Here is a 26,873-nt window from a genome sequence, read left to right as displayed (position 1 = left end):
ATAGCTTTCTTATTTCTTCAACAAACCCAGTTAGAAGACAAAAAAATCACCAGATTTGACTTCCCCTTCTAGAAATGTTCCGAATCATGAATAAGTAAGAGTACTGCTGAGTGCCTTTTCAACCACTTCTATTCAAGCAAAATCGTAAGACTGCAACTTCAGGCTTCTTCATGCATGCTGTTGATTGGAAAAAAGCAACAAACTCAGTTTATTAGCAAGCCAGCCAATAACATGCGATTATCGCTCTTATGAGAGGAGTGTGCACTAAAAAAGAAAACTTATGAACAGCATTTACAAGGCGGAAGATGGTCTTAACGTGCACATGGGATGGATGCTCTCCCACTCCTCCTGTCCACTCTGTGAAGAGTAGACTCCTTTCATAGCATCTCTGTGCCACTGGCCCACATGAATGATTTAGTGACCCACATACTGTAGGCCGGCTAAGTGCAAAAGTTAGGATGAACGCATGCACAAGCCCACAGTCATGTTCAAGACCATTACCTACAATATGCATTTAACAAGCTTCAGGCCATAGGCCTCAGTCCTCACCACGAAATAGGGCAAAGACACAAAGTGACTTGACATAAAACGGCATTACATCACTGAAGCATTAGAACAGCTTGACGTGGTGAATTCAAGGTGGCTTTGTATTTCTGGCAACTTAAATACAGGCTTCTCCATTCTGTCTGTGCAGTTACTGGCGCCATGCAGGTAAAAAATACCTTTGTCAACAGACACTGCGATTTGATCTCTAATAAGATAAATTTGTCAAGCTTCTGAAGTTCGGTTAATCATTCCAATATTAAAATACGACAATGACCCTCATTATTAAACCGAGCATAGAACCAAAATTTTTGACAAGACCACAGTGTGTTCAGAAACACTTGTTGACAATATTCTGCTCTGGATTACAAAAAAAAAAAACGGTATTCTGGAGGTACATGTGCAAACATGTAGCCTTTGGTCAATAAGTACAGATAAGCTCATCAATGCGGAGTCTCAAGAGTGTAACTGCACCTTCTTCCTCAGCAAAAGAAAGGGGCAGCTTCACAGTCATTGCTGAGGGAAGTCTCCATTAAGTCGTGATGTCTTCCGCATAACCTCTTGAACTACAGTATTACGACCCAAAGTTAAATACACACAAAGTCTCCTGGTGCAGAGAATGTTGCTGTCTGAGAAAAAACAAACTCATTCTCCCTGCATGAAGAAATACCATCTACTGCAGAGGACATCATAAAAGAGAAGCTGCTTTTCTACTGCACAGTAAAAGTATGATGCAAAATTGCTTCTTAACCAGAAATAGGACACTTAAAGCGTATGAGTGACAGATTTCAAGAAAGCTGCTTGGGGAACATATTCTTCTACTTTGATTATAGCCTTATCTTCATTTTCCTCTGAGGCTGAACATCGAAGTTTAAAACTGAATTTGAAAATCGAAGAGCTGAAATTTGGTCCGGTAAGCAGTAAAGGCGCCAGTACGCTCAAAACAAAATCTAATTTTTTGCTTGAAACGACCCTTTTCAAACAAGAGACAACCAAAATGAGGCGGTGTTTTGAGTTTGAACGTTACGGTGTATGCATGCCCCCCCAAGCGCAAACTATTTTCAAGCATTTCGCAAGTTCACAGACCTCTCCCCCCCCCCCGTCTGCGATTGGTCCATCCAAATATCACATGGTTGGTTGCATCACGATTGAGCGGCCAGGGGCAGAGTTCAACTTTTTTCTTTTATGGTTCGTTTCATCACTGTGGAGTCCTGTGGGAGCATAGTCTCGGCTGTGGGAGCATAGTCTCGGCTGTGGGAGCATTGTCTTCCTCGGTTGAGCGAATGTGTCGCTCTCTCCTCCGGCACACTATTGAGCAACCGAATGACCGCCACTTTGATACGAGTTTCCAGATCAAGAGCTATCAAAACTAATTCTGCACATGCAATCACACAAAATTCATTCACTGCAATCGTGTGATGAAGTTGATAAAGACTTCAGGGTGGGGATGAACAATTGTGAGCGCTGCAGTTATAGAAATGAACTCCGCGAAGAGAACGCCCTGACATATTTTTAGTCTTTAGTCACTGAAACTGACACTTTAACTGAACAGACTACATGACAACTGCATGAAATGTAACCAATTTGAGTACGGTCCCTGTGCAAAAGGAAATTACTTCTTTAAAAAAAACGGCACTTTGCATTTCTTTAACTACTTTTTCCATTTTGTGTTTTGCCTTGTTTTGCACATTTGATACATTTTTCCCTAAGCCTATATAAGAAAACCACTATAATGTAAAAATACAACTGTTACATTTGATTCAGTTGTGTCCTTTTTTTTCAACAAAATTGTTTTGCAACATACGGTTTCATAATATTTATGAAATTAGGTCGAAGTGGATGCCGAAATCGATGCTGTAATGTTAGGAAGTGAGCGGCTTGGAGTGACATAAAAATAAATGTACACAGTTTGTTTTGAGTATACTGACCACAACGTTCACAGACGTATTCATCGGAGGTTTGTTTTCAAAAAGTTTGCAGATCAGTTGGAGTGTACAGCCTACTTAAGGGAGGGGAAAATGGCTTCATTTAACATTTGGACCCAAACCCATCACAGTGTCAAAGAAGTGTTTCCAATAAGCCTCTCATTCTTACAACATGAAGGCAAGCTCCACTACCGGACAACTGAAATGAAATGGATTTGAATACATTTGACTTGAGAAATGAATCAACTAAAGTCTGCCTAGTTCACAAATGGGGAAATGGCATTGCAGAGGCAGGTAAAGGGCTTATCTTCTCAAAAAGAACATAACACAAAGCTCTGCTGGAAAAGATGACACTGAAGTGACCTGTAAATGCCACTGCTAGAGGCCGGCCGTGCAGCTGTGCGGAGACTCACCTTCAGATAGGATCCGTAGTACTTGGTTACAAAGGGACTGTCACACTGGCTCAGAACCGTGATCTCTTGCTGAATGTCTTCTATTTCGTCCTCTGCTTCCTCCAGGTCGATTATTTTAATAGCCACGACTTTCTGAGTCCGATTGTCAATGCCTTTGTACACTTCTCCAAAGGAGCCCTTTCCGATCTTTTCCAGCTTGGTGAACAGTTCCTCTGGGTCTGCCTTTAAATTCTGCGCAGGAGAGAGGAGAGAAAGATTAATGGAGGTAATAAAGACTCATTAAACCTCGCCTGTGAACAAGGTCTTAATACACTTCAGAAAGGTTCTCAATGCTCTTCATTTCAAGCATTCCCACTTTAAAAGTAGCTAAAGCATGCGTGCATGTGCACACACACACACACAAAAACACACACACCCACACACATATTTGCAAAGCAACAAACTAATCAAGAGTGATATGTAAGCACATACACACAGTAGAGGAGGGTGTAATTTGAAGCATGTGATATGTACTGTAGCCTAATACCGCAATATAGTACACTGTTTAAAAACAAATTGAAGGCATCTGCTTCAGTCATAAATTATTCAGAGTATGAAAGCTTTCCAAGTAAAAACGGAAAGTTTCTCAGTCTTATCTTTGAAGGAACACAGAATGGAACCACACTAAGCAACCGATTTTCTTAAACTTAGAATTCCAGCAACAACAAAAAAAGGATTTCAAAAACAACAAAAATGGTTTGAATATGACAATGTGGAATTCTCACATTATCTGAGGTCATCTTAACGGTAGACTTTTGCTATATTAAAGGAAGCCCAAATTCCACTGTAGATTAAAATGGAGTATGAGACTATTTATTTATTGACCTGGTAAAGCTGGCACAGTCTGCTAATCTAAGTGTGACAGTACCCACACTTCAGAGAAAATCCCTCCCTCTGAGGGAAAATGCATTAAGGCTCATTTGCGTGGAAGCTGGACGCAGACGCTAGCACCCGATAACATTTTCCCCCATTTAGGCTCTTTGCTTACGAAACTGACAGTGCAGATTTGAAGCTCGTTCTACCGCAGCAGTAAAATAAAGTAAAGAACTGTGCTGCAGACTGATAATATTTACAGAGCGAATATACAACATGGCCCAGATCCCTGGCTGCTCCACGCACTGCCTCTTCCGATGAAGACACAACCCAAGGGCTGCAGTCCGGGGCCAGCCTAAGGCTGGGGCAGGCCCCAGGCTCCTGGTGTGCCACCATTCGCATACACACTCCGTTGGACCACAGTATGTAGACACCTGAGGACCAGGGAGGACCAACTCCATACTGATGCCCAGAGCTTTGGATGAGATGTTGGATGTCAGGTGTCCACGTACTTTTGGCTATGTAGTGTACATACGACACGCCTAACGCTCAGCACATTTTGTGTGTGTGCGTCGTGCGCTCATGTGAGAGAGACACCATACAAATGTGAGAACGTGTGCGCCGTCTTCATGGTTGAGTGACACGGTGCGGGCGCAGTGTACTGGTCGGGCTCTGGCGAGGCGGTGATGCTCCTCCCCCTCCGGCTCCTCACAGCGAGAGGCAGGAGGGGCCCGTCAGCCTCTGTGTCACTTAGAGTCGTGCTGAGGACACGCTGAGCCGCACTGAGGACACACTGAGCTGCACTGAGGACACACTGAGCTGCACTGAGGACACACTGAGCTGCATTGAGGACACGCTGAGCTGCACTGAGGACACGCTGAGCCGCACTGAGGACACGCTGAGCCACACTGAGGACACGCTGAGCTGCACTGAGGACACACTGAGCTGCATTGAGGACACGCTGAGCTGCATTGAGGACACGCTGAGCCACACTGAGGACACTCTGAGCTGCACTGAGGACACGCTGAGCTGCATTGAGGACACGCTGAGCTGCATTGAGGACACGCTGAGCCACACTGAGGACACGCTGAGCCGCACTGAGGACACGCTGAGCTGCACTGAGGACACGCTGAGCTGCACTGAGGACACTCTGAGCTGCACTGAGGACACGCTGAGCTGCACTGAGGACACGCTGAGCTGCACTGAGGACACGCTGAGCTGCACTGAGGACACACTGAGCCGCACTGACACCGACACGCTGCTGGACACTGAGCGCTGGCTCTGGAGTGACGCCACTGTAACTCTCCACTGAGCAGCCTTAGCAGCACTGTACCCGTATCTCTATCACACCCTCCAGTCTAACAGCACGCAGCTCACCTGCTCAGGTGCTGCTGACCCCACAAAACAAGCGTCACACTTAATTTACACTTTTTAAGTACTGCCTACACCTCAGTATATTGCATTTATCTGCAATGAAATTAGCAAGGTGCCGCAAAGAATTTGTTTGTCTGTTCACGAGCTAGTGAGAAATTAACAAATCCTTGTGTCTGTGCTCAGCTCAACAGCTAGAGTGTGTGCCGTCCCATACACTCACCAAGGAGCCATCCTATAGGTCAGAGAGCACTACAGAAGAGCTAGCACCAATCAAATGGGACACATCGTTCACTGATGAAAACCGTTACCCTGTACACCTTCGGCAAATATTAAAGAGCCACTTCAAAAACAGGAACCAAAGGGACCCAGGCTGACTTCAACGACACTCTAACCCTGACCAGAGTAAGCCAAGAGCATCCCGACACTTCAGATGAGGAGCATATTTGGCAGTGACTAAATCACATTCCAGGCTGAAAAACATCAAGTTTTATTCGCCAACTACAAACTGCTTAATAGAAAACATCAAAAGATTATAAATGGCACGTCGACCCGTGTGCATGAAGTTCTTACGTGGCTCTTTCAGAAGTGCTCTCCATGTGACAGCACGCCCTGCTGTTTGAATGTCCTGCACGCTACAGGCCCAATATGAAGCCCTAGCCTCTGCTCTGCAGGCGGTTCTGGCATCTACGGTTTAACAGGGCCCATAAGAACTCCAAAACCCAGAGACACCTGACAGCTCCAGTGTGAGCACGTGACCTTTCAGAGCTTCAGTACACCATGGCAACCTCACTGAAGAAGCTCACTGAGGGAACCGGTCTGCCCAGCCTGAACGGTTGGCCTACGCTCTTCAAATACTAGGGTGTCTCCATCACTTCTGTATAAACATATCCCACGCAGTCTCTGCAGATAATGCCAAGAGTGGACTCAGGCTCTTCTGAGACTGGGGTTAAATCTAAAAGGGAACCAACGGCAGAAACTGCACAAAGGATTAACGCAGCTCAGCTGGGACCTTCTCCCACGTCCTTCCCCACTCAACACAGCAAGGGAAGGGCTGCTGGAACAATTAATAAAACACGCAAACACAGACGTACAAAAAAAACAAACTTTTCTTACAGTTACTGGAACCTGTATACATTTCAATTGCAAGCAACAAATTTCCATTACATAAAAAAAAAAAAACTTTTGGCCCAGTTGTAAGATTAGAATGTATTTACATATGCACAATGACTATTAAGAACACTCCCCGACAAATACTTCCTTACAAATGCAAAACAAATGGGCGATACAATTAAACAGTAGGCACCGAATCGGTAATTGCCTTCCCCCAGGTGCAAGATTTGTTTTTTGTTTTTTTCGGAGGACGAGGTAGCGTCTGTCGCCGAGCCACATCTTCACACCGCGCTTCAGCAGCAAGCCATCTGGGAGATGAACGTCGAAAGCATTTCTTGCGTCCCTGCTCTAGTGAATCAGCGTGCGGCGCGTTACACCAGTGCTGAGGAGGCTCTGTGCCAGGCACAGCCGTAGACCACACGAGTCACAGCGAATTCATCCACGCTTCCTGCAAAGCAGAGCCAAATGCCATCTACATGCACGCCCGTCTCCTTTATTTTATTGGATAATAACGCAACTGAGAAGCGATCATTACTTAGCCCGGCTCATATTATGCTAGTGTTCGTGCAGAGCGTTCGCATGCCAGGGAAATAATTTGATCCCGTTTTGAAATTCTAGCTCGAAAGTCAAACTGCCGTTTCCAAAATTCAACGGCGGCAGCAAAGAAAGCGATAGGCCTACTTAAAGGGCTGAAGTAGACGAGGACTTTCCCTCCCGAACGCAGCGCAGGTCATTTCTGTCCATTAAAAATCTTGTTCAACGTTGTTCAACGGCAGAAAAACTGCTGCCGCCACTGACACAAGGACCCCGACTCCCTCTCCGCCTGACCCGCAATATATGAGCTGGTGCTCTTGAGGCCCGCCGATCCAGTTCCCTTAATTACCAGGACAACTGGAGCACGGGCACTTGTGCTCCGATTTAATATGCAGCTGTGTCATTTGCATACCAAAATGCCTCCCCGAAAAAAATGTACATCCTGATGATCACTGAGAGCTCCGCATGAATGGAGTATCGGGCCTGTCTCTCCATTCATCCTCAAAATTAATCTTGTATTTCCATAGAGGAAAACTCAGAACAAACTGGCCAACTTTATCGGCTAGAAAAGTCTCACAACATAAAGCTCCAAGTAGCCAATGGGCTATGGCATTTCGCTTTGATCCTATAAAAGTAATAAAGTATTTAATTCTGAAGTACCTTCAAGTCAACACAAAATGTCCTTTACTCAGTCTAACTCGCATTATTTCAAAAACAGTCCAGCTTCAAAAACACACCCCAGCATCCCAACAAGATGCTCTGTGCTTCGTTGGACAAACGTCTTCCTTCGGACCTCCAAGAATTTCCAGGCTATCAAAGTGCAGCCAGGTTGAATGTGCGGAACATCTCTCCTTAGATTCCTGAAAAGCCTTAACTCGTACTAAAGACCGCGCTCCTCCTCCACCGCCCCTCCATCTGAAACGCGGCGGGAGTGGACCCTGCGCCCGTTCCAAAGCGCCCTGAAACCAAGCTTCAAGGTGCTAGACGCTCCACTCCCAAATGCAGAGCTGCCAAAGATGAATTCCTCTGTAACTGTGTCTTAAAGTTCTCATGTGACTGTGCTGCCAAACTACTAAGCTACTGTGTATGTTCGTCATTTAGTATCTGGCAGAGTTCCATGAATCTTAATACGACCTGCTTAGTCATCGTGCGTGAATTTCACCACATCGGAGCCAGAGGTCCTTACCAAAATACAGTCAGATTACTGCATGACTGCTAAGCAGACAGGCAACTGCGCTGCAATAGTCAGCAAGAAGCACATAGCAAAGTTTTTAGCATGGAGATGCAAGACAAACTCCTCTAATACACCCATGACAAAAAGAAGCTTAGTTTGCTAAGTGCCTGACAAAGTCTATTAGGTGTGATCAAACAAACCTAAAAATGCTCAGGGCACAAATCCAATTTATGCCACAAAATGCTACTATGCTACTGAACTAAACGCACACACACACACACACACACACACACACACACACACACACACCCTCAAGCTTTGAGACACGCAACAGAAATTAAGCATCTTCGTACTGTTCTTTACGCTGCCTATGGCAATAATGTACCCAACAAAACTTGGGAGCATGGGAGCAGCAGGCCTACGTTTTAACACAGGCCAAACTGCATAAAAAGTGCTGGGAGAGAACGCCCATAAACAGAGCTGTGCGCAGACAGCGCGCAGTGACGAATGAGGAAGGGTGGCAGAGGTCAGGACAGGCTGATTACCCAGCCTCCCTCCTGTCACCAGCTGAGAGCAAGCAGCCCGAGCGGCAGGGTCGGCGTCTGAGGGCCTCCTCTGAGAGAGCCATTATTCCTCATTATCAGAGCGTCCATCAGACGCGCGGCCAAAATAAAGCCTGTCAGAACCCCGGCGTTTAATCACGCTCCCTTTCTCCTGCGATACCGTCGCTGGGTGCGCGACTCCGGCAGCCATCTCCAGCGACAGGAGCAACGCTGAGCCTGTTCTTCTGTCAGGGCACATGTGAAAGCTTTCCCATTGAGGCCTTTCCAGGTCACTTCCCCGACCGCTCTTACGATACTGCGAAATTCCTATAGCGAACCCGTTTGTCTCCAACGCTGTGCTTTCACAGGGAAATCCATGAGAGAGACAGTAAGGAGGACAGTGGGACGGAGTGATGAAAAAGCGAATCAGACCAAGCTGCAGTGGGCATCCAGGAAAAACACAGACCTTTGAGGACATGGTGAATCAGATCCCCGTGATCACAATGGGGAAAATGTGGCTATTGAGCGTGGCTATGGGTGCGCTGGGAGCTTGTGGCTGTTCCCACAGTCAGCAGGTTTGTGGGGAAGGTTAAAGCCTCCTGGACCCCACCCCTGCTCTGAAAGCAAGCGTTTGATTCGCTCTCTGGTCATACAGCACCCAGATGGCCAGGGCTGGCGCGGCCTCTGCACCGAGGGCTGGGAGTTATGAGCCCTAACTGATTTACACACACACACGCACTCGTGCACGCAAACGCCACACCTCCCAAAGGTCACACCAGGCCGCCCCTGCTTTCCAGTGGAAAGCGGCTTCCTCCGCAACTTCCATCCCATTTTTGTGGATGCTGTGGAGAGACGTGCAGCTGGAGCCGTGACTCATATCCCGCATGCCCCCCCCTCCGCCCCAAAAAAAGAAGGTTGGTACAGTGTTAGGCACAGCAGGCGGCCCAGGCTTGAGGCGCACACAGCGAGGCGGTAGGGTGCTCAGACAGCAGTCCAGGCCTGTCCTTGCCAGCAGAGGCCCTGTTTCAGGGCCACTGCTATGGGAAGCCCTCGGGGCAAACAGGGCCGCCCAGTGTACAGGACACAGGCTAGCAGCACGCGTGCTTAATCCTCATTGGATAGAAGTACATATCCATGCATATCAATTTAACTGAAAACCTTAATGTCCATTAGATTTAGTGGGGCCATTCATTGTTGTTCCATATGAATGTTAATATCTCCTGACTGCTAGCCTATTGCAAAGGCACAGTCCAAGGTGACACTGATGGCTGTATTTTGTGGCACAGACCCTCAGTTTTGTGACTGTGTGTGCTCTGTGCTGCCATATTTACCACATCCCATTGAACATCTGAAGACAGCTCACTGGAGTTCATTTCAGGTTCAGCTGGGGAAAGCAAAGCTTTGCTATCCTAGCCTGGGCTAACCTGTTTTTTATTTACGCTAATGGCCTAAAGCAAAGCAGTTAGCTACCAAAAATAATGAATAAAGACATAAATCAAATCCAGAACTGACTGTGAAAATGACTTAATACAGGTTATCAAAGCCTGTCTACATTCAGAGCAGTAAAAAGGCAATGTGTGTGGGAAAAACTGAAAAAACAATGTCTCCCAGAGTGCACATCAAGGACTGTGTCCAGTTCTGGGTACCACACTAACGATACACTCTGAGAAAAAGACTAGAATGATTCTGGGTAACAATCAAGTTACTAAAACATTTAATCTCAATCACTTACAAAACAATAGTAGGTATTAAGTTATTCATAACAGCGCAGTCTGCCAAGATTGTTTAATCAGATTGCCAATACACCTTATCTATTTATTTACACAGGACTAAAAAGATAAAAAATAAGTACTCGTAGCCTGCGATTTATACATTTTGAGTTCTGCTGTTCACGTTTAAATTTTAATTAAATTAAGCATATGTAAATTTGATGTAGCTAATCACACTAGAGAGATATTGCCTAATATAATATACCCTGAGCAGCACTAACCCCCCTGATTTGTCAGGAGCCAGAAATTGGTCTTCTACAGTACCCATTTTGTCAGGCTGACAAGACCTACCCCCACCAGTGACAACAACACAAAAATGCTTTAAAACAGGGGTGGGAAGCACACCATTCATAGTTAATACAGCAGTGTTGAGCTCTAGAGTATAACGGACATCATGCATGACAAATGCTGGTAGCACTCACAAGTGCAAGTCAAATTTTCATTAGGCTGTGCAACTTATCTGCTATTTCCCACTTATTTAAATTTGCTGCTAAAAGTAGACTGCCAAAACAAGCTGTTCTCGTAGTGAAACTATAATCCCCAAGTTAATAACCAATAATCGAACCAGCAGTAATCACGATCTCATTAGAACATCAATTAGTTTTTCACTGCGTGGGCTTTTCAAGTGATGCATCTCATTTCGAGGCAACCCACTATCTTTGGTCTCTTATGCAAAGCGGTTTGATTTTGTTCTTCCCCCCCTTTCATATGATCCTCTGCTGACTTTTCCCAAATTGTGTCCTTCAGCAATTATACAAAGGCATGCCTCGTGCCTAATTCTGTCAGTATTTAGAATTTTTCCATAGGAAGTGTGACACATTTTTGACAATGTACGTGTAAGATTCAATGCATGCGGATGCTGGTTTCATAGCCATTTGTTTGACTGGTGAGTTGGTTTCTTTGAGGTTCTACTGCAGGTGCATCTATTCCAGTCACAAGCATTGCATTCCAGAGAGCCTTCAGCATAGGCAGTAACACTGCAGCTCAATGTTCAGCACTTCACCGGCTTGCTTTGCTTGCGACAGTAACACAAGGTTGCCACAATGACAAAATAAGAAGAAATGCACAGGTCTATGATGTCAGCACATTTAAATGCAGGTGCATTAACTTAGCATGGATTAACATAGTTCTTATTTAAATTAGCATTTTTAAAAGTTACTCCTGAAAGATTTAACTTCATACAACCCACTCCAAGTTTAAACAGAATAACATGTGATGGCTGCCTGACATTCCTGTGAGCAGCATCTACCGGAACATGCCTCTTCCTTCCATGCTAAGAGGACTTCAGTCCCCTGGGGGATTTCTCACCAGTCCAAGTCCATTATCTGAATGGGAGACGACCAAGTGACCCAGTTCTTACACGGTCCTACAGCTCTTAGTCTGACAAGCTCTAGCCGCACTAGAAAGATATACGTCTGTTCAAAGCTGACCTGAAGCTGCCTTGCAGCAAGTGCAGACATGGTTTCTAGACAGGCAGGGCTTCTCCAGCACCGTACAATGACATCAGCGATGCGCTTTAAACAATTAGTTGAAATACGAGAGCTTAAAACATCTGTTTCCTTTATGCTACAGGACTGAACATCTATGCTCAGAGTAAAATCTGACAGGGTGATTTTTTTGTACAGCTATATACCGTAAGCCATATAATCCACTTAAAATATGGTCGGAATGTCGGCCAGAACTGAGGTATGAATTCAATCTTGGCTTATTGCAAACGTCAGAATAGGCCCATGTGTTTCACGCAGTCCCAACAGCAGACCTTATGCTGTGCTGAGAAACTACTCATGCTCTCCTACAATTTCGCTACTTTAATCAAGAAACGTTTTACCTGTAGTAAGAAAACAGACTTTTTCAAGACTACAAAATACAGTCTGTGCAGAACATAACACACAACGCAAAAACACAAAACATTTTGATGTGACTGAATAATCAGTATGCATGGATCTAGAGAACCTTTAGGCCCTGATTTTTAAATGATGGTAAATAAGAGGAATCCTCTGCATTCTCTGCAGTGAAATGTTGAGGGCGTGGGCTGTGGTATGGTTCAGCTTCAGGCCCACAGTGACATGGGTCTTTTAGCAGGCCTGGTCCCCGGGGAGCCGTTCCTCACCCGGACCCCCGCAGTGTGTAAAGGGACGGCCCCCGGTTACCCTAAATGGCCGTGGATCGTACAGGAGGCCTGAGCCCATTGTGCTTCAGCAAAAGCAGTGAGGCACGGCCTCCCCATCAGCAGCGGCAGCGCCGTCGTCGTCGTTCCACTGTGACGGCCGCGTCCCTGGGCACCCGCTCGCTCTCTCCCGCCGGCTCCCCGGCCTTACAGCCGTATTTCTGCTGGGGTTCAGAGTTGCACGTGCTGCACGTTCATTTCAAGAAAGAGAAACGCTAGCCGGGAAAAAATACCGCTGACGGACCGGTACACTAGATTGCTCATTATCACACTTCAAATTAAGAAGTTAAAGTGCAAGTGAAAACTAAAACAGGAAAAGGAACAGAATCACGAGATGAGTCTGACCGATATCTTTTAGGGACACGGCGGACTGCTATTACCTTGACAGGGGTTAACCAGCAGTGAATGTTACGTAAATATACAGGCTATCTATACACCAGCACAGGCACAGCTACACATGCAAATTGATAGGATGAAATATTAAAACGTCAACCAAGAAACTTGTTGCTGGAACACAGCTGCACCAGAACTATTATTATTATTATTTTTATTTTTTTTTTTAACAAGTTTTCAGTGGGATAGCAGAGTGGTAAGGTTGCTCTTGTCCTTCACATTGGATAGGCTAAATGTTTGACAGTTCTATCTAAACTTACATAGACTGACTGTACTGGATACATTTAAGTAAGTAGCCAAAATTGTGTCTATTATTTAACAGCATCGCAACAAAGTGTGCACCGTAACTATTCCGCTACAGAAGAAGCTATTTTACAGTCATCTCTGATGTGCACTTCCCTTTAGACGTCAAAATGAATCTTTTCTCACCATGGAATACTATCTATTATCTAGTCTATACAACGATTGTATATGCAGTCTGGACATTTACATTTTTCACTTTAAAAGCAGCAGAGCATTGATAGACAGCTCCAAGAGTGGTAATAAGCAGGTTTCAGTGTCATGTCAGAGAGACTGAGAAAGCCACGAAGGCCAACGAGTGCTTTTTTGATGTGATGCACAAGGAGGCTGAACATCAAATAAGGGGTATTAACCAGATGTGTCTGTAGCTTGAAACGAGACGCATCAAACTGGACAGAGAGAGGAGCAAAGGGACTGAATGCAGACAACTGCATAGGCTGAACACCTACACATTAACCCATTTATTACTGCATTTCAGCCAGTGAGCTACCGAGGGGTACCAAAAACAGCTAAAGCATGGCTAACACAAATCTACTGCTCTGTAGGAGAGTTTTCCCCCCCATCTCAAGATACCTGGCTGAGCATCTGTATGAGATGCACCATACTAAGCCAGTGTTTCCCAACCTGAACACAATTTAAAAGCATTCTTATGCAGGCTTAGTTTATGGTTGTCAGGTTAGAAATACAATCGTGCAGTCTCTCAACACATTGATTTCTGACACAATCGATAAACAGCAGTAGGGTCTCCGTGTGTTTGACTTTTCCCAGCTCTTTGATCGAAACAACACAATTTAAAGTGATCATATACGTGCGGCAAATGAGTTAGACAGGACCAACATGCGCATAAAAATGCAAATCTTAAATTTGAATGTGACATGACAAATTACATCCTCACAAATCCATAAAACTCTTGAGCAACAAAGCCACTTTGTCCTTAACTCTGAACAAACACCATGGGTTCAGTAGCTGGTGCCAATGACAAAACATAGCCAGCTGCATTGAACCAAGCGCTACGAAACCATATCAGCTTAAGTGCATTGTACTACACTGAATCTGGGCCCGACTGTGCCCTTCTCAAAACCACTGGTTACAGCCGCTAAAAATAGTCACAGACGTCTTCTGCTCATTTCCCAAAGGCACAGCTTTCACAAAGTAAACATTCTGCAAAATCACTTCAATTTTTTAAATTTATGAAAAACAAGTCCAAATAGCCTAACTTACTGGCGGCAACTTCAAAAATACAACCATCAACAAATTGAGCCCAAATAAAAACAGATTTGTGTGCCCCGCCGCTAAAGCAATTCGATCAAAAATGCAACACTATTAGACCGAAAGTGGTCAGAATTAACCGTGGGAATTTACCAAATATAGTGAAAAGCAGTTTTCTTTATAGCCTAGGGCACACAGAGTGATTTCCTGCTGTTTCTCCTGATAATAATAACCATGATACATTTGCTACAATTCCTGCTGAAATTTTGCACGTACCTAACGGAATCAGCCTGACAGTTCAGCCGCCATAAGGTGAAAGAAGCCACAGTGTGCAAGTTCACCATTTTTTTAAACGCTCTTTTCCCCTTCCCTCCCCAACCCTGAGTACCCAATCATGCTGAAGTTGCAAAGCTCACTACAGCCTTCAGTGTTGATTCAGGAGAGCACACACCCCTCACTGATTCACACATTGCAGTGGACAAGTCAGCAGAACTCACACTGACATGAGTTGGAGGACTGTGGCTTAACAGACTGTACACACATACGTATACATAGGTATATGTTTGCGTGCACGCATTGTGTAAGCATATATAAAAAACTACACCTCTCAGCAATGTATTTTCCAGCAGCGTTTATATCAAGGTGCCACAAGAGAACTGCGGCAAGATACAATAGCAACAAAACCAAAGCACCTAGGCAAAAATACACATTGTGCAGAAGCGGAAGGCAGTGAGCTTGCACAACTGTGGAGAGAACACCAGTGTTTGTTTGATAAGAAATAATGGAAGTGTGATGGAAGGAAGGAAATAGACTTCTAGCTTCTTAGCCAGGCAAATTGCTAGTTATGTTCCGTATTGTCAAACATCTGAGCCAGTAGGAAAAAAGAAAACGGCAAGCTAGGTCCTGCAACTAAAATAATTGGCACATCCTGAAGGGGAGACTGCTACAGCAATGGTTTCCCAAACCCTAATGGCATCTTGACCAAAAATTTCACAGTAGCACGTTCAAATATAGTGCGTTAGGTAAACTCGCAGTTCAGTCATAACTGTGGTTCAAATTTATAGACATGCAAAGTTTCAAAATTACTGCACTGAGACTTAAATTGTATGCGTAAAAAATAATTAATGAATCAAAGAAAATATGGCTCCGCATGCCAAACGATTCCTCAAATACGCTTAAAGATTAATTCAAATATATTATTTTGAGCATGTTTGAACCATATTTAGGAGTGCATATCCTTCCTTTTCTTTGATTCAAATTTATAGATACCAAGATAATTCAAATGCCTCCGCGTGAAATCATTACATTACCTTCCGAGCAACTTACAATGCAGGAGAACGTAAGCGCATTCGTCTGATTTACACGAGCAATACTGCCAGACCTGGCTAACAACATTCCCACACCAGCAAATATGCATCACTAAAGCACTAATGCAAATGACCAATGCTAGGCAAGAACCAAAATACAAACCCTGAACACACAGGTTATATTCATGACAACAGTTTTGGTAACTTGGCTGTGTTCTCCCTATTTAATGCATGGAATTTTCAACGACCAATAGTGCCTCAGAATGTCATATCCCAGATTCACAATGCACACAAAGCAGATGATGCAGCAGGGACAGCATCCAACGTCATTACACAGAAATAACCAGAAAAGCAGTTCTGCTGGGTGGGCCATTTCAGTTTTAATCAACCACACGGGCCATGCACGGAAATACTGAACACTGCTCTACACTGGCTGGGCTAAACAGAGTAATTGCAGGCGGTATGAAGGAGAAGTGCAGAGAAGTGCGATAATAGCCCTTCCACAGAAGTGTGCTCATTTAAGTGCAAAACCTTGTTTAGATAAAATGTATTGTTATTGTATGGATTGAGCTAAACCTAGCAATATCGCTAGAGCACACTGACCAACGTCCACCTAAAATAATAATTTTTGTTTGCAGCGACATTTAATTCGTTATGATTTCACTGATTTCACTGTTGGAAAGTGGTGCTCTCGTTTCAAAAGTTCCTGTTGTGTTGTTGCATTACATAGCTGTTTCTCACCACCCCTCCTAACTCATGTTAGATAGCGAAGTACGTGTAGCAAGCGCAAAGTCATTCCGCGCTGGAATCCGTGAGTGATATTTTGAATAGGTGACCTAAACTGTTGCTAGTCGTCATTACGCTGGTTAATGCAAGCGAAATGCGGAAAAAGATTTTGTTGGTCGCAGAATGTTATGCTAAAATCAAGATAAACAGCTTCACCAAGTTATTCGAGGCATTTTCTAAGCTAGCGTTTCCCTTTATTCCTAGCGAGCTTCCAAGAAAACAGCCATCATTCGTAATCTTCCCAAAAACTATGGACATTTCCCCGATGCTGCTGTGTGGTGTAACTTAGTTTAGATATAGTCTAGATGTAGTGTTTATTGTGTTTTACGTTGTAAGTACTTGGCTACAGTTAGCGTTAGCCAAGTGTGTATATTTTCGTATAAGGTTGGTTCTCCTTGTCTCCGTAACCGGCAGAAGAACCGGTTAGCCAGCTAGCTAACGTTAATATGTCCACATAAACAATTTACAGGCCTCATGTTCCACCGCAACCCTTTCTTGACTGGCTGCAGTGCAGCAGCCAGCCTATAAACACTGATAAATCATCATGTTAGCCGACTCTCGGTAACGCTACTGTCTGTCTAGTGAACGTTACTGCAGCTAGCATAGCGAATGGCTAGTTATGACTGGCTGTGCATCCAAGAAATATTCTCTGGAGAACTTCACAGTGTAAGCCAAATGGCCAGTTAGCTAACAGCTATGATAATGTGAACAAGCCAATACGTTGACACTGACAGCGTTTCCTCAGTAAACAAGGTATTCCCTTTACTTGCAATATGTAGCCTACCTATCTACCTAACTTGGCAAACTAGCTAACTGGTATGCAAACACAACATTAGCTGATTATCAAAGTTTGGCGTTCTCTTAAAACTGTAACTTGGGTCAGCAACTATCTAGCAAGAGATACTATTAATCTGCTATGTCAAGCTAGGTAGCTAGAAACACACCACCATGCAGTTGTTTTTCTATAATCAATGCTATGTTAGTCAGTACAAGTTAGTTAGCTATTATGTCTGCATTTGCAAAACAGAATCGTGTACTGGAATTAAGATGGTGAAAAGATGTCTTACCTGCATCCCTGGCAGGCCACCCTGAACAGGGGAGTGAGCCATGGCGTCACGCAACTTGCACCAGGAAAAAATAAACAGTCAGTAGCTAAAGACAAACTCCCAGTTGTAGCAAGATCTTGAAAACTATGATGTGATTTGTATGCCAAGTCTTCTTGTTCTTTTGAACAATTCCAAATCCAAAACAGGAAAACCATGTATCCAAACAGAAACAATAAATTTTAGCTAGCTATCGTTCGCTAACTACCTAGCTAGCAAGCATGCTAGCGCAAACAAGTAAAATCACAACCACCACCAGTCTGAGTTCAGTACAGTCTCAAGCGTTTCGCCACAACACCGTGTTTCGAGTGTCTTTTCCTTTCTAGATTAGCTAGTTAACTAAGATTATAATTTGGCTTCCAAGCGCTGCAGTTCTCAAACATAACTTACTGAAAATCAATACATACAGTAAATCAGCTAACGCTGGCAATCAAAATAGTGTTAGCTTCCTCTGCACTCCACTTGACTACCATCAGCTTCTTCTTTTAATTGGTCTGGTAGGCTAAAAGCGAATGTTAGCTAAATATTGCTAGCTAGCTAAATATCTTTTCAGCTAGACCAAGTGGATGCAGTTTCTTCAGGGCGGTTAGCAAGCTAGCTTAGTTGCAACTAATGTCTTTCTTCTGCCGATTGCTCTCCCTCGCAGTAAGGGGCTCATTTGCTCCTCGCCTCCCCCACGCCAGTCCAGTGCACTACCTGTACTCAGTTCAAAACTCGCAAAGGTCTTCTAATTGTAGCAGTTAGACTGTTATCCAATCTCACTTTGCTTCTGTCCCTTCCGCCATCTTGTCAGCGCTGTCACAGTGACATCAGGGCGGATCCGAACGCTTAATGGCACTTCTAAAACTGCAGGGGGCGCAGGACTATGCACCGCCCGTCTATTTACTCGGTGCCAGTTTATGGAGGACGACCGGGTCTTTACTTCAGCATGCAATATCATGCCATTAAGGCATTCTGAACACTACTAAATATAGCATATTAAAAGTAGCACCTACTGTAGGCATATAATGTCCACAAATGTATGATGATTGGCCCAACAACTCTATAATTTGTATAAAGGTATGCCTGTCTGCCAAGTTATGGTTTGGTGGGGCATGCCCTATATACCTATACAGCACAGAGAGTTTGGCATTTTTCAGGGTTTCCTACATAAATAACCACAATAACCACAGACTCTCAGCCCTTAAGAACATTAACTTATGTACCTTCTGACCTCATGTAAACATTTTTAAAGCTCTGAACTGGCTGGCTCCCTTTTATATTACTGACCTGCTCTGCCCGTACACCACTCCTAGGCCACTGTGGTCATCCAACCAACTGCTTCTGGCTGCTCCATGGTCCTGGCTAAAGCTCAAGGGCAATCATGCTTTTGCTGCTTTTGCTCCACAGCTTACCTCTCAACATCAGGTCCGTGCTGTTCATCTTTGTGTTTAAATCAAGACTTAAAACACACCTTTTTGCCCTCTATTCATGAATCAGACAGCTACATGACTACAAGGTGGGCCCTAAAACTTCAGACTACTATTGCAGGCTTCGCCCAGCCACAGGCTTGTTCTGCAGGCCTGCAGCTGGGTACTACTGGAATCCTTTTGCAAAAGCATTACACGCAGCGATAAAGATGCTCAAGCACAGTGGCAAGATAAATGATGGTCAATTTGACCGTTCATGGCCATTTAAGTAAGGGTTTATAACTTTATTTCCTTATGCAATGTTGATATTCAAATTATAAATGGTCAATACAAATGTTTAGAAAAAGTCACAAAGGGGAAGCCATATAGATTTATTGATGTTTTCCACTGCTCAAGAGTCCAATGCTCCAGCCAAAGTTTGGCATAGCGCATGGTGATCTTATGCTTGTGTACGGCTGCTTGGCCATGGAAACCCATTTCATGAAGCTCTTGATGAACAGTTCTTGTGCTGACGTTGTTTCCAGAGGTAGTTTACAGTGAGTGTTGCAATCGAGGACAGATGATTTTTTATGCACTACACTCTTCAACACTTGGCGGACCCGTTCTGTGAGCTTGTGTAGCCTACTGCTTCACGACTGCTCCTATACATTCCCACTTCACAGTAATAGCGCTTACACTTGACCGGGGCAGCTCTAGCAGGACATACATTTGACAAATTTACTTGATGGAAAGGTGGAATCCTATGACAGTGCCACTTTGGAAGTCACTGAGCTCTTCAGCATGTCCCATTCTACTGCCAATGTTTGTCTATGGAGATTGCATGGCTGTATGCTTGGTTCTATACACCTGTTAACAATGGGTGTGGCTGGGGTGTCCACATAGTTTTGGAAATGCACTGTATCACAAAAACACATTTTCAACATACCAAAATTTAGACAAATAAAAGTTATTTGTGTGTACAAAGCACTGTCTATAAGTCATTCATTAAAACTTAATTTTATAGTTACATTAAATAATTTTGAAAACATTGGGTAGCATTGCTTTGGAACAAAGCTTGTGTGATTTGTGTCAGCTTAGACAGCAAATATTGTCTATTGTAACTTGGCCTCATATCGATATGAATACATTTAACGGCAGGTCTAGATTTAGCAAGTACATTAATGACCTCTTGACAGTGCTTCATATGCATAAGTAACTTGGCATTGGTGCATGTTGCAAATGTGTTTTTGTTGTTGAGATATAGATATATACAGAAAAAGATGGCTATTTCCACATGGCTGTTCGCTGAATCGCTCTAATGTGGCATTTTAAGATACATTTTAAGATAAAAAGGCACAGCCAGAGCTCAAAGTAATGTGTCATAAAATTGAGCACAATCCTTAACTCTCACAAAATACCAGAGTCAAGTGCCAATAACATGCAAAATCAGCTGATGCCCAACAAATAGCTCTGTGTTACCTTTACCTCTCAGCTGAAACACATTAGAAATGCGCAAACAAGCACCAAAACAATTTATAATGGAAAACCCAGTCTTAGCATCACTGGCACATTTGCTAGGTCTATGTGAACACTCGTTTTACTGTCCATGTATTTGTAAACTCCTATTTCTGTGCAAATGTTCTAAGGTGCTGGGGTAGGCCTATCCTGAATTACTTTTGTGTGAGCAAGGTGAGGTTTCAAAGACAGGATGTTACCTCCTTTCCACCTATAGACAAAGCTTACAAAACATGGCTTCTCTGGTTTGCTCTGGGAGACTATAATCCGACCGAGTATCTTGAAGAGGTATATTTATACACAGGAGGTGTAGAGAATCCTAACAGGCACTTCTGACAGATACTTGCATTTTATAAAATGATTAACTCTCTAATAATGAACATTCAAGCTTCAGAGCAAATATCTAATCATGAGCAATTACTTCAGAAATATTCTAGTATTTTAAATTATTTTTTGTCTTCCAAGATTCTTTGATAATACTTGGTTATTCTGAAATTACACAAAAGAGGTAGCTTCTCCAAAAAATATACCCAAAAAATTCCAATTGATATATGTATCTTACATCAGAATGATGCTTAGACAGCACCATCTTTTGGCCATTGTCTGCAGTACAGTACTTTGACTTGATTTAAAAAAAATTAAGCTCAATTATGTAGATATGAACTAATATATATGAACTATATATAGAAAGGTGCAATGATTATTGCTTAACACAAATACTATTTTGTTCTTCAATTTAATTTTATGTTGATATAACATTTATTACATATTACATTTATGATGGCAGAAAGATAAACAGCTGCAAAATACAGCATTACTCATCACACAGTGTTTATAAATGGGGTGTTTCCATAATTTATGCCAATACTGTGTATATATATATTTAATTACTTTGAAACTTTATTCTAAGATACAGATAATTAAAAAATCTGGTAGTATAGCATTCTTGGGCAGCAGTGGTTAGGGAACTGGGCTAATATATGAATTATTATTATTTGACTTGTCATTTTAAAAATAAATACAGAATGTGATTTCAAACTCGTATGCAGAGAGAGCAGGCATTAACCATAAAGTACTATTTATCCATTGCTTATGTATATACATTCAAATCAAGATCTCTATATACAGTGAAAGATTGTGTATTTACTCAATGCTTAACATTACATACAGTAGTTTTAATGTATGATATTGCAAATATATACATCCAATTTATTGCAAATGTATTGATGCCTTATAAGAGTTTATTGATATGTTTTGAAAAACATTGTTTTAAGAAAAAAAACTGGCCAAAATTAATCTCCTTTTGTATCACAGAAGCCATATTTTCACAGCTGTTAAGTTCTGAACAATTTTCCATTTATTACTCTCTGAAGCGTCTTTGTGACAGTTCTGTAAAAATTACAGCATAAAAAAAACTAAAAATAAACAAGTAAATAAGAACTTGCAAAGCAGAAGTGTGCCGAGAAATGAGCAAATTTTAATTAAAAGATAAGCATTAGGGAAGATTTACATTTAAATACAGAACAGCGACTTTATATTAAATAAAAATTTAAAACCCTTTACTTCCCATTTATAAAATGATCTCAATAAAAATTAAACATCAAAATGGTAAAAGCTTCATATTACAACCACCTCTTCCACACAACGCACTGTTACTGGTTCCATACCCCATTGCTTTGGCAAGAAGGATGAATGTCATCTGTACAGTGTATGAACCGAATACAGCAACACACCTCGAATAAAAGACTACATATTGCACTCCTTTCTTATGTACAGGGATAAAACCTGGGGACTACATGTGTGCAGTTGCTTTAGATGTTTTCTTTAAACAGTCTCATGCTCCGTGTAAGACGCGGACATATTCAGAGCACAAGATATAAGCTTTTATGGGAGAATCTTTTTAAAAATAAGATGCATTTGTGTAGGAATATAACAAGCCTTCATGTACAGAGTGCCAATGCAATGTCTGCAACAAACACCATTCATTGACACCCTCAAGAAGGGCTATTTGTGTCCAGAACAGACATTTATCATACACTAGAATACTGTACACAAAATAATTGACCGTTCATAAGCTGTAAATAAAAACAAACATAAAACGAATATCTACCAGATTGATCCAGGTGACTAAATTAAAAGTATAAAGGGATCTTTTTCCATAAGAATCCCCATAAGGGCGTCTCCACAGGAAACACTACATAAAAAACCCATACAGATACATTCTGAGATGGAGAAGGTATGGATCACAACAGTCAGCATTTAAAAATCGCCTTGCTTTTGTTCTGTTTGCTGCCCCTTCACCTCTGGCTCTTCCTGGGTGAACATCATCACTGTGCACATCCAGCACGTAGGGAGTTCTCTGTATACTGGCATTGGACAGATAAAACACAGACCAGCATTGTGGTCTGACCAATCACATCGCCTCCTTGTGTCCAGGGTTTCCTCCAAAACTAGCAGACTACTGAAATCAGCAGCAGGTGACCTGAGGGTTCAGAAGAAAGGGGAAAGTTTGTGTTTGTGGGTGGGGGGTGAGTGTCCCACCAGCCTCTCTCTTACAGACGATCTCTGTGGGGGAGGGGGGTGGGGTGGGAAGTGGTCGCCTCACACCACTGAGGAGGAGCTAGGGATGCCCTGGATGGTGGTGCCAGTGGGCGTGCCACTGATGGCGTTGAAGATGTGCAGGGAGTCTGGCAACGTGCTCTTCATGCCATCCTCCACTGGGATAATCTGAAGATGGAACAGAAAGGGGTGAGATCAATGAGTAAGGTATGGCTTCTCTCAGATATCTCCCATTTAATATGATAAATACAAAAGATCTCAAAATCACATTACCATCCAATCTGCTCATGGCAGCATACAGAAAAAGAAAAAAGGGTTATTAAAAAAGAACAACTCTGAAAGCTGGATTAGCACTACCATCATTTTATTTTTATTATTATTATTATTATTATTTACATATTATTATTTACATATTATTATTATTATTTACATATTATTATTATTGTTATTATTATACTACAGACTGCTTGTTTGCTTTGTCCTTTCATGATACTATATGTCTGCTCAAATAAATGCATCTATTTAACAATGAACATTGGAACACAATTCCCAAAATATATGCATTGCGTATGTAAAGAACAGTAAAGAACTGTTCAAATAGGAAACAATATGCTCCTACTTGGTGAAGGGGGAAATTCTGCCTTACCGGCTCGTGCATAATGGAAGAGAGCTCTCTGGCCAGGTCCCTGTAGTTGGCCTTCATCTCGTCGTGGTACTCCTGCTGGTCCTCTTTAATCAGCCTCTCGTTGATGCTCAAACCTTGGCCAGAGGCTTCCACAAATTGCCTGAGAATGATAAAAGCCATGTTACTTCAGCAATACTGTACGCTCCACAAAGGCCACTGGAAGGTGCTTTTGTGTGTGCGGCACCCAAAGCTCACCTGAAGACCTCCTTCAGCTGTTTGACCTTGTTGTCGGCGTACTTCTTGGCGTTGGCATCGTCCAGGAAAGCCCTGGCATAAGCAAGCGGGCCAGCATTTACCTGGAGCGGAGAGGGCGAGAGTCCAGTCACAGGGTTGAGTTCAATCACTGAGTGCCCTGTGCACTGTGCGTACTCATGTCACTTTTATGCGTCCAGAAAACACACACCCGTCTAGGTCTGGATGCAGTTCAGCACTGTTATCCAATGGGCACTACCTTTTAATTAGAACCTTCTGAAGATAGGTACTGGCTGTGAAACTCCAGCTATGACGCTTGGCCCAGCAGTTAAGCTGCAGTGCTCGTATGTGCTTGTGTGTGGCGGGACTGTGTGGTGGCACGCCAGGGTACCTGCACGCTGATGCTGCCCTGCAGTTTGAGCTGCAGGCGGATCATGTCCACCTCGCTGGCGGAGCAGAGCTGCCGCAGCTCCGCCACCTTCTTGCTCATCTCGTCGATGGCCACTTCGATGGGGTTCAGGTCAGTGTGGTGCTGGTACATGACGGCGATGCGCTTCTTCACGTAGGGGAAGCAGTGCGTGGCTGGAAGGGAGACGAGGCAGAATCTAGAATCTCACTGGACACCTCAGTCACTCTGATTTTATTTCATTATCTGATAGATCTGACGGATCTTCCACATTATTTCCTATGTAAACCCACATAAGAATATAGAAATATAGAAAATATAGAAAATCTGGAAGCTCTAGGTGTTTCCACAGAAAGTTGATTCAAATGGTCTTGCGACAACAACAGAAACATAAACTGTATCATCCCTTGTCCCTGCAAGTGTTATCAGGTAATGAAGAAGAGAACAGTGCTTTGGAATCTTTCAGATCACATAACAATAAATCTAGCCTTGTAAGAACCCAGCTGTATACTTTTGTAGACCTGACAAGGTTCAAAACTAGCATGTGAAACCAGAAACCTGGGGACCTTCTAGTGAAAAACATATGTACTTATTACAGAGTAGTTTAACTTTACATATGTTCCCTATTGTAAGTCCCATGCCCCTGTGTGGATGACTACGCTGATTTTGTGAGACATAGGGGTATATGAGGAGTACAGGGCCCCTGTTTGCAGGGTCACCTACTGGTCAGGATGGTCCTCCGTTTGCACTGCTCCTCCACCCCGCCCTGCTTTTTGCCGGAGACGGTGAAGGGCATCTCGAACACGAAGCGCCGGATGTTGTGGCTCTTCTCAAAGTCCGTCTTCCTGTCCGCCAGCTCCCTCTCCTCCAGGAACGGGACCACGTGTGTCACTTGGATGTAGGCATATTTGGAGTCCAGATCCTTTGGGTTTATCTGCATGGATATTTTTGGTGTAAATAATTGCTGCACCAGTAAGCATTACACTGGTTTAGCACACACTCCAATGTAAAGTAACTTACTAAGCAAGAACAATAACCCCACAATGACACACTTATAATCAAACCCTTGCTCAGATAAGGTGTTAGGCCACCACCTAACTTAGAGGAAACTGGCTACATTTTTTGCACCATGAAAAAATTTTCAGTAAACTGCTCTGTGGTTCTGTCTTGCAGTTGGAATTAATTCCTGAAGACCTCACCTCTGGTCTTTGCACTTTCACCCACCACTGCCCTTTGTCTTTCCCTTATAGTTCCATCCTGACATTACCTTCTGCACAACTGCTCATGAACCATGTGACTGAATGTCCCATCAAGCATGCCACAACATTCATCCCTATTTAAATACATTTATATCACCTGTTGTAGCTGCACTAGCTATAATTACAGGCAACCAGGCATTTCCAACATTATTATGCACAACTCTCTGCATCCTGGGATTTAGTGTGCACATTAGACTCAGAACATTTGGAGAAGCAGCAGTGTAGAAGAGCACTGCTGGGCTGGGGCTCTCCAGGATGAGGTCAGAGGCACACAGTCACTCTCACCTTCCCAGAGTCTTGGATCATCTTCACATTCTCTGGGCCAAACTTGTCAGAGTACAGTTTGAGCAGCCGTTGGGAAATCTCGGACAGGGGTGTGAATTTGGGCTCTTTGTAGATATACTCTTTCCCATCTTCATCCTCAAAGAAACCCTGCCAGGCCAGAAATACAAGCTTTAAGGTGCATTTTTCTATGGTCCATCTGAAGTGTGTATTACAAATTGCATGTTTGTTGAGCAATAAAACTCATTTATATGTATGAAATAACTTCTAAATGTAAATAAATATGTAAATAAATAAATATAAAATAATCACGTGTGGCCTAAGAAAGAGGGGGAAAGGTGATGGACGATGTTGCAGAACACTGACATCTTGTGACATGCTCTACTTTGCTCCTCGCCACTCTTAAGATCTTTTGTCTCATAGCGGGAGCTGTATCACTGTGTGTGTTTGTGTGTGTGTGTGTGTGTGTGTGTGTGTGTGTGTGCATGTGTGCTTGCATGTGTGTGTGGATGGGTGGGTATGTGTGAACAGAAAGGAGATTCTCTTTTCTCAACTGGATGAGGACAAGCAGGGAACCAAAAATGTGAGTAACCACATTTAAAACATACCAGTGACTCATGCTCACTGTACAGAAAGTTATGATAGGAGGATTGACAGACTCAGCTCGCAAAGACACTCAAAGAGTCAATCAACTCCAAAGATTCAAAGATAAAACCAAAGGAGAGTAGATATAGGTAAAAGTGTTCTTTCGATCAAACTGATAAATTTGTCGCTTTATTTAAGCCAATGTTTACACTCAACAGGTTAAATCACCCATCATCTGTGACCAATCCCATGTCTAGCATGTTAGGTGAAGATGTTCTTATGCATCCATCTTCCGTTCATATCTTAAAAGCTAATGGTCTGTTTCATTTCAGATTTGTGTATATGGCAAAGTGTGCCCATGGACACTGAAATAACTCAATAGTGGGGTAACCAAAATCTAACATGGTTAGTTAGTGCCATTTAACAAACTTCCCCGCTAGAAGAAGCTCTATAAAAAAATAATAGGCAAGTATCTTTAGTCTGCATTTGCACTCAGAATTA

General features: G+C 43.1%; 2 protein-coding genes across 13 annotated transcripts in view; both read right to left on the bottom strand.

Annotated features, from left to right (window-relative positions):
* The window catches only part of LOC118223439 (serine/threonine-protein kinase 24-like), a 33,964-nt gene extending 15,657 nt beyond the window's left edge, over positions 1-18,307 (bottom strand). Inside the window, exons 1-2 of the mRNA XM_035409952.1 lie at positions 17,466-18,307; positions 2,882-3,112 (exon numbers count right to left, since the gene is read on the bottom strand). Coding sequence (XP_035265843.1) covers positions 2,882-3,112; positions 17,466-17,507 — 273 coding nt within the window. The 5' untranslated portion in view covers positions 17,508-18,307. The remainder of the gene's footprint in view (positions 1-2,881; positions 3,113-17,465) is intronic.
* Positions 18,308-21,128: 2,821 nt separating this feature from the next.
* Positions 21,129-26,873, bottom strand: part of LOC118222980 (dedicator of cytokinesis protein 9-like) — a 105,722-nt gene continuing 99,977 nt past the window's right edge. For 11 of the 12 annotated variants that reach the window (XM_035408983.1, XM_035408989.1, XM_035408992.1 and 8 more), the window contains 6 exons: positions 25,791-25,937; positions 24,970-25,180; positions 24,232-24,422; positions 23,844-23,944; positions 23,610-23,748; positions 21,129-23,131 (listed from right to left, as the gene is read on the bottom strand). In XM_035408983.1, the coding sequence (XP_035264874.1) occupies positions 23,006-23,131; positions 23,610-23,748; positions 23,844-23,944; positions 24,232-24,422; positions 24,970-25,180; positions 25,791-25,937 (915 nt within the window). In that variant the 3' untranslated portion in view covers positions 21,129-23,005. Of the gene's footprint in view, positions 23,132-23,236; positions 23,245-23,609; positions 23,749-23,843; positions 23,945-24,231; positions 24,423-24,969; positions 25,181-25,790; positions 25,938-26,873 lie in introns of all 12 variants that reach the window. The other variant, XM_035408987.1, reaches the window with a different exon arrangement.

This window comes from Anguilla anguilla, chromosome 3 (genome assembly GCF_013347855.1).
Source record: "Anguilla anguilla isolate fAngAng1 chromosome 3, fAngAng1.pri, whole genome shotgun sequence".
In the NCBI taxonomy this organism is placed as follows: Eukaryota; Metazoa; Chordata; class Actinopteri; order Anguilliformes; family Anguillidae; genus Anguilla; species Anguilla anguilla.
Note: the sequence above shows the minus strand (reverse complement) of the source record. Positions and strands in the feature narration are given on the sequence as shown.